The 8,485-nt window shown below is 64.3% G+C and overlaps 1 protein-coding gene across 1 annotated transcript; it reads left to right on the top strand.

Moving 5' to 3' along the window:
• Positions 1-4,651: 4,651 nt before the first annotated feature.
• LOC311204957 (acrosin-like) lies at positions 4,652-7,173 on the top strand (the record flags this gene model as incomplete). Its single annotated transcript, XM_084279224.1, has 4 exons — positions 4,652-4,803; positions 5,667-5,932; positions 6,208-6,356; positions 6,826-7,173. 4 exons carry the CDS (start codon positions 4,652-4,654, stop codon positions 7,171-7,173), a joined length of 915 nt encoding a protein of 304 aa, XP_084135350.1.
• Between the last annotated feature and the right edge of the window lie 1,312 nt (positions 7,174-8,485).

The following is an 8,485-nucleotide window of genomic DNA, read 5'->3' as shown; positions in this document are numbered from 1 at the left end:
AGCAACCAAGCTGGTGATGGGTCTAGGGCACAAATCTGACGGGGAGCAGCTGAGGGAACTGGGGTTGTTTAGTCTGGAGGAGCCTCAGGAGAGACCTTATTGCTCTCTACAACCACCTGGCAGGAGGTTGTCAAGCACGGGAACAGGCTGCCCAGGGAAGCTGTGGAGTCACCATGTCTGGAGAGGTGTAAAGATGTGCAGATGGACACAGGCTGATGGTGGACCTGGCAGTTCGTAGTTGGGCTTGATCATCTTAAAGGTCCTCTCTGTGCTGCTATTTACCTCAGCTTTAGCAATGCTTTTCACACTGTCTCCTGTAACATCCTCACAGGCTGTGACCAGTGACAAGCTGTGTGTCTGGTAAGCAAACAGTGGGCTGGAAATCTCCTGAATGGCCAGGCCCAGAGGGTTGTGTCCTGTGTACAAAGTCCAGAGGGAAGAGGCCAGTCACTACTGGAGTACCCCAGTGGTCACTACTGGGGCCAATACTGTTCAACACCTTCACTGATACCTTGGATGATGGGGCAGAGCACGCTGTCAGCAGGTCTGCTGATCCCTTCCAACTCAGTCCATTCTGTGACTCAAACTGGGAGGAGTGGCTGATACACCAGACGGGTGTCCTGCCATCCAGAGAGGAGAAATGAGCTGGAATCTCATGAAGTTCAATCAAAGGAATGCCAAGTCCTGCACCAGTGGAAGAGCAGCCTCACAGCACAAGTATCTGCTGTGTGATGTCTGGCCAGAAAGCAGCTCCCCCATGATGGGCCTGGGGCTTCAGGATGACACCAAGTTCACAATACACAACGTGCCCTGTAGCAAAGCCAGCAGCATCCTGGGCTGTGTTAGAGGTGTTGCCAGGACAGAGGTGACCCTTCCTCTCTACTCAGCACCAGTAAGGCTCTATCTGAAATGTTGTGTCCAGTTCTGGGCTCCACTGTACAAGTAAGACATGGACACACTGCAGAGGGTCTGCCAAAGGGCCCTTCTGGTGATTAAATGGAGCATCCCCTCATGTGAGGAAAGGCTGAGAGAGCTGGGACTGTTTAGCCTGGGGAGTGCTCAGGGGATTTCATCAGTGTGGATGGAAGGGAATGAAGAGGGAGTTAGATTCTTCCCAGCTCTGTCCAGTGTCAGGACAAGAAGCTACAGGCTTCTTGTGAAGCCCGTGAAATGCCACCTGAACACAAGGAAACACCTGTGCTACTGTCAGGGTGACTGAGCACTGGAAGGGGTTTCCCAGAGAGGTCGTGCAGTCTCCGTCCTTGGAGATAATTTGAAATCCAACTGGTCATGATCCAGTTGTAGCTATCCCTGCTTGAGGAGGGGGTTGGTCCAGATGATCTCCAGAGGCCCCTTCCAACCTCAACCACCTTGTGATTCAGCGACAGGTCCTCACAGCACACGTCCTCCCTGACTCTCCTGTCCCACATGTCCAGGCAGCATCCTCCACCACGCAGACCATCTCTGCCATCTCCTGGCACCCAGCCTGCAGCCTGAGCACGCAGATGGAAAGCAGCAGACACGGCCTGTGGAGAATAATGTCAGGAACAGGATCAGAGAGAGCCTGTCAGGAGACTCCAGCTGGCATGTGAGGGGTGGTACTGGGCTGCAGAGGGACATCCCAGATCTCTCTGCCACCTGGAAGCTGTGGGATGTCTGCCCAGAACCACCCCCAGTCCAGGAACGCCAAGGCATTCTGTTGGAGCCAGGCCCCTGCTGCATCTCCTCACAGCAGGATGGCAGGGCCTTGCTCTGGGACCAGGTCTCCCCACGTCAGGAAGCAGCAGTGCCTCTGACCCTTCTCCTGGAAGGGAGACAGTCTCTCTCCTGCGCTTCACCCCCTTTCTGTATCTGCTGCTGACAGCCCCTCCATGCCTGCTCCTCGCAGCTCAGGCAGCCACTGGTCCTGCATCCCAGGCCATGGCTTCATGTGCCCACTGGTCTCTCCTAGGGACGTCCGAAGCCTCACGCTTCCCTCCAGGGCCTGGCCCCAAGGGGACAGGGACCTTTGATCCTATCGCTGGGTTGTTGCAGCAGCACGCGGGAGCTCTCCAGAGCGCCAGTGTCCCTGGGGCTCATGTCACTGACCCCTCCGCTCCTTGCAGCACCTTGAACATCACCCCAGCCCTCAAACACCCAGCACCCCACCCAGCAGCCCACAGCGTCCCCCGGCAGCTCCGCCCCCCCGCCAAAGGCCCTGGCACGGTGACAGCAGCTGGGAGCAGGAGGCACGGACCAGGCTGTGGGGCAGGGAGCGGGCAGAGCTCACCGGGGACACGCGTCTGTCCCTGCATGGCGCTGTGCCCATGTCACGGTGACACTGGGGACACGTGTCCGACTGACAGAGGCGGTGGCACCGCATCCAGCCCTGGGGGAAGCGGCGCCACCCGCCCCGCGCAGGGCCACGCTCCGCACCCCGGGGACGCGCCGGGCCCAGGTGCCGCCTCCCCGCCGGTCGGGCCCCGCTGGGCGCGGGGCTCCCGGCAGCACCGACCCCCGCGCCGGGCCGGCGGGATGGGGGACGCGGCGGGGACGCGGCGGGGACGCGGCGGGGACCCGGCGAGGGGCGGCGGCGCCTCCTGGCGGCGGCCGCGGGGAACGGCGGGGCCGGGGGCGGGGCCCCTCCGCAGCCGCTGCTCCGCGACCCCGCAGCGACAGGTCCGGCGACACGGACACCGACAGGCACCGGGCAGCAACACCGCGGGCACAGCGATGGAGCGGGGGTCCCCCCGCAGCCCAGGGACAAGGCCCAGACCCCACCTGCAGCCCGTGGAGAGGCCCCACGCTGGGGCAGGGGGAGACAGACGGGGATGATGTGACGCTGTGGGAAGCCCACGTTGGCACAAGCTCCTGGCAGCAGCTGCAGCCCAGGGACAAGGCCCAGACCCCACCGGGGAGTCTGCGACCATGGAGAGGCTCCACGCTGGATGGAGCAGGGGGAGACACAGAGAGGATGCTGTGACCCGCGTTGGAGCGAGCCCCTGCCAGCACCTGCAGCCCGTGGAGAGAGACAGAGACACAGAGATGAGAGAGACTTGCACAGGAACCGGCTTGCTGGGGTGAGGCTGGTGACCCCGTGGAGGGCTGGGACTGAGAGACATTCTGTGACTGGTGGCTGCACCCGCAGCAGTGACCCACGCTGGGGCAGCTGGGGAAGAGCTGACGCCCCATGGGAAAGGACTCAGTTGGGGAAGCTCATGGAGGACTGTCTGCTGTGGGTGGGACCCCACGGTGCAGCAGGGGGTGAGGAATGAATGTCCCCCCGGCCAAGAAGGAAACCAACTTATGAGGAACTGACCAAAGGCCCCATTTCCCCAGTCCCTGCCCCTCCCTGTGCCACAATAAGGGGAAGAAGGGAGTGAAATCATGACTAGAGTGCAGTCTGCTAAGGAGGGAGGGGTGGGGGGAAAGTGCTTTAAGATCTGGTCATGCTTCTCATTACCCGACTCGTGTCACTGGGGGTGCAGGGTAGTATAATAAACTAGAGAGTTTTCTGTCCTTTGTTCTGTGTTGAGTCTGTTCTGCCCATGATGCTGATTGCAGAAGGATCTCTTCATGTCCTTATTTCCCTGTCCTTCTCTCCACTCCTGAGCCTCTCAATAGATATTTTCTCCCCTGTGCAGCTGAAAAGGGGAGTGAGAGACCGACTTTTTTTGGGTGTCTGGCCTCCAGCCAGGCCTAAACCATAACCGGTGTGCTTGGCTTCTCTGGCTTGCACATCACTGCTCGCTGTGGCTGGCACTGCAAGCGCCAGACAACGTGTGTGCGCTGCCTGTGGCAGCCATGAGCTGGGGCGGAGGATTTTTGGGAAGGGCCTGGAGGCCAAGAGCTGCAGAGAGCAGGGCGGCAGTGAGCGCGGCAGTGAGCGCGGGCAGGGGCTGTGATGCCAGGCTTGGCTTTCTCCTGCTAGCCGCTGGTAGGCCGTGTGTGGAGCCAGGCGCTGCTGCCCCACACGTGGCCTGTGCAGCCTCCTCCAACGGGGCCATCGGGACTGTGCACCCCATCTTCTGCCTCCCATCCTGTCCCACCCGGACAGAACCCCCCGCGCCGCCCCTTCCCCGCCCACCCCATTGGCCTCTCTGCCCCCCACTCAGACCCAGCGCCTCTGTGACATCAGCCCCGGGCTCTGCGGGCACCTCACAGCACCCGCTGCCCGGTGGGGACGTGCCTGGCTCCCTGCAGCTGCGGCCGGGTGCTGCTGGCAGCCATGGGGGTGCTCGCCCTGCTCATCCTGCTGGCCGCCTGCGGGCCTGTGTGGGCGGCATGTGACAGCTGTGGGTGAGTGGCCCGAGGCTCCTGGAGAAGGGAGATGGGGCGACCCTGGCCCTGGGACTCACTGCCGGCTGCCCGCGTGTCCCCCGTGGCCAGGCCGCAGCTTCCCGGGCCCCACAGGGGAGCCTCAGTTCCTCGCCAGCGCCCAGGCTGCTGGCACGGCTGGGCGGCGGGGCTGAAGCAGAAACAGGGGCGCACAGACACACACCCCGTGGGATTCCCTGGCCCTGCCGCCCATGCAGCACCCGCTGGGCAGGGAGGGAGGGAAGGCGTCTGACCCTGCTCAGCCTGACCAGCACCAAGCCCTCGAGCAGGACACTCACCAGGCTCTGTTTCCAGGGACACCTGCGGGCTCCGGCCCATGGCTTCCGAGCCGGTCATGACGCGCGTGGTGGGTGGCAGGGACGCCCAGCCAGGGGCCTGGCCCTGGATGGTCAGCATCCAGCGTCCCTCCCGCAGGCACGTGTGCGGAGGGTCCCTCATCAGCCCCCAGTGGGTCCTGACAGCGGCCCACTGCTTCCTCTATGCCAGGTAAGGAGGACCAGGGGACAGGGACATCCCCACCCACCGTGCTACCGGCTGCCCTGGCCGCAGCCCCACCTGCTACTCTGGCCCCATGTGCTTGCGGCACGGCAGCGCCTGGACACAGCCCAGCCCAGCGCAGAGGCTGCTCGGGAGAAGGCCGGGCTCGTGCTGCTGCTTCCCAGCCACCTCTGGCTCCACATTCCTGGTGCCTGAGGCCTGTGGGGCAGGTGCACCCTGTGCAGCGCCACGTTACCCTCTCCCTTGAGACGCGGGTGGATGGCGGGGAGGTGATGGGCAGCTGCAGTGCGGGGCTGCGCTCCCTCTGACCCCCCCCTCCCTCTGACCCCCCCCTCCCTCTGAACCCCCCTCCTTCTGAACCCCTCTTCCTCTGATCCCCCCGTCCCTCTGACCCCCCCATCCCTCTGACACCCCCCCCTCCCTCTGACCCCCCCTCCTTCTGAACCCCTCTTCCTCTGATCCCCCTGTCCCTCTGACCCCCCTGTGCCTCTGACCTCCCTCTCCCTCGGACCCCCCCCTCTTCCTCTGAGCACCCTCTGAACTCCTCTCCCTCTGACCCCCCCTCTCCCTCTGAGCCTCCTCTGACCTCCCTCTCCCTCTGAACCCCCTGTCCCTCTGACCCTCCTCTCCCTCTGACCCCCTCCCTCTCTGACCCCCCTCTCCCTCTGACCCCCCCCTCCTTCTGAACCCCCTCCCTCTGACCCCTTCTCCCTCTGACCCTCCTCTCCCTCTGACCCCCTCCCTCTCTGACCCCCCCGTCCCTCTGACCCCCCTCTCCCTCTGAGCCCCCTCTGACCCCTTCTCCCTCTGACCCCCTCTCCCTCTGATCCCCCTCTCCTGCTGCCTTCCAGCCACATCACCAAGTGGCGCGTGCTGATCGGTGCCACGCGGCTGAGCCGGCCGGGTCCCCAGGCCCAGGTGCGCTACATCCGGCGGCTGCTGGCTCACAAGGAGTTCAGCACCCACACGCAGAGCAACGACATCGCCTTGCTGGAGCTGGACCAGCCTGTGCAGTGCAGCAACTACACCCAGCTGGCCTGCGTGCCCGACGCCTCGCTGAGAGTCTCGGAGCTGACGACCTGCTACGTCAGCGGCTGGGGCTCCACGCTGCAGAGATGTGAGTTCCCAGCCAGCACTCGCGTCCCCAGCGCCAGCTCGGGCCCCTGGGGAGGCGGGTTGGGCTCTCTGCGAGCAGAGGCCAAATTTTGCCCGCTCAGGCTGTGGGGACGGGTGCCCTTAGGGAGGGAGGTGGGTGGGCCCGAGCCATTCCCCAAGGCCAGGCAGAAGAGGCAGCGCCTTCCAAAAGGAAAGGCAAGGCCTCCCAGGCAAAGGGCTTCACCCAGACAGGCAGGAGAACCGGCAGCGCGCTGATGGGTTCTGTTCTGTGCTCAGCCACAGCCGAGCGACCCGACACGCTGCAGGAGGCCAAGGTCCAGCTCATCGACACCAACCTCTGCAACAGCAGCTGGTGGTACAGAGGGGCCATCCACAGCCACAACCTGTGCGCTGGCCATCCGCAGGGTGGCATCGACACCTGCCAGGTAGGAGCGTGCTCCCACTCAGCCCCCAGCACCACCAGCAGCCCTGCCGTCAGCGCCCCAATGCACCCCAGCGTCTGCTCTGCCTGCCAGGGCCCCTGCTGCTGCTGGGGCTCGCCTCCCCTTCCCCACCTGCTGCAGCTCCTCGCCTGCTGCCCCCCCGGCATCCCAGAGGCCTGAGACCCTGCCCAGAAAGCCCACCCGGGGCTCTTGGCAGCCCCCAGAGCCACATCCCAAGGCGGGAACAGCCGTCTGCCACGCATCCCGCATCAGCGTGCGGAGATGAGTGAGAGCCCATCTCCACACAGGCCCAGCACCCCCTCCCACACAAGCTTCTGTGGGCTCCAGCACCCAAGCTGAGCCTTTCGGTGCAGCCAGGACAGCTCTGGCAGGCGCCCCAAGGGACAAGGGTCCAGCCGCGGTGCTGCCAATGGCGGCCAACACCCCCTTTGTCCGCTCTGCCCCGCTGCAGGGTGACAGCGGCGGGCCGCTCGTCTGCAAGGACAACACCACCGACTACTTCTGGCTCGTGGGAGTGACCAGCTGGGGCGAAGGCTGTGCCAGAGCCAAACAGCCCGGGGTCTACACCTCCACCCAGCACTTCTATGACTGGATCCTGGTGCAGATGGGCCAGAGCCCGGCAACCGCGGCTCTTCCGAGGCCAAAGCCCGTCTTCCCAACGACGCCCCAGCAGAGCCCAGAACCAACGCCAACGCCGTCGGGCTGGTCTGCGCCCTGCCCCTTTCCCCACAGGAAGCTGAGGGTGTTCTTCCGCCTGCTGCAGGATCTCCTGCGGGTGCTGAAGAGGATAAAGGCCTGAGCCGCAGGACGAGCAGGAGCCAGGGCCGGCCGCAGGGAACCGTCCCCGGTTCCTTCTGGGGCCATGTCTGCTGCTCCCGAGGCAGCCCCAGTGCCAGGGGCCTGCTCTGTCCCTCGTGATCTCCCCTGAGCACCAGGGGCCCGCTCTGTGCCACCCGACCCCCCCTCAGTGCACAGCTGACTTGCTGGGGCTGACTCGGCTCTCGTGATTTATAAATGATGTTTCCAGTGTTCACGTTAATGGGGCAGCCTGAGTTTTGTGGGCACCACATGTCACCCTCCGCCCTGGCAGTGCGGGCTCTCCCTCCTCTCATCCACTGTGCCCTGAAGCCACCACATGAAGACTGGGACCAACATTTTCTCATTGAGGGACCGATGAAGTTTGACATGGCCAAGTGTAGAGTGCTGCACATGGGACAGAACAACCCCTGGCAGTGCTACAGGCTGGGGGGAGACTGGCTGGAGAGCTGCTGGGAGAAGGACCTGGGGGTGTTGATTGACTGCAGGCCGAATATGAGCCAGCAGTGTGCCCGGGCAGCCAAGAAGGCCAAGGGCATCCTGGCTTGTGTCAGAAATAGTGTGGCCAGTAGGGCTGGGGAGGGGATTGTGCCCCTGGGCTGGGCACTGGGGAGGCTGCAGCTGGAGTGCTGGGTCCAGTTCTGGGCTCCTCAGCACCAGAAGGACATGGGGGTCCTGGAGCGAGGGCAGAGAAGGGCAACCAGGCTGGGGAAGGGGCTGGAGAGCAGCAAAGCTTCCCAGGAGCGGCTGAGGGAGCTGGGGGTGTTGAGCCTGGAGAAGAGGAGGCTGAGGGGAGCCCTTCTCCCCCCTGCCCTGCCCTGCCCTGCCCTGCCCTGCCCTGGCAGGAGGGTGCAGAGAGGTGGGCGATGGTCTCTGCAGCCAGGGGCCAGGAGCTGGGCCGAGGGGCAATGGGCTCAAGCTGCCCCAGGGCAGGGTCAGCTCAGCTGGGAGGGCAAAGTTCTTCCCTGGCAGAGTTGTGGGGCTGTGGCACAGGCTGCCCAGGGAGGGGGCTGAGTCCCCAGCCCTGGGGGTGTTGAACAGAGGGGAGATGAGGTGCTCAGGGAGCTGGTTCAGCTCAGGATGGGGATGGTTGGACTCGATGATCTTCACGGTCTTTTCCGACCCTGTGACCAGGCGCCGGACACAAGCAGGAGCCCTGAGCCCCCGGGTGGGCAGCGCTGGGGGTGTCCCTGTGAGAAGCCCCTGTGGTAATAAACCATCCTCGACCGGCGCACCCAGGCACAGGACCAGTTCTCGAGGGGCCGCCTGCCCCGGGGTGGCGGCTGCGGGGCCCC

Source organism: Gallinula chloropus (genome assembly GCF_964237585.1).
Source record: "Gallinula chloropus genome assembly, chromosome: 1".
Lineage (NCBI taxonomy): Eukaryota > Metazoa > Chordata > Aves > Gruiformes > Rallidae > Gallinula > Gallinula chloropus.
This window is presented reverse-complemented; position numbering and strand designations above follow the sequence as displayed.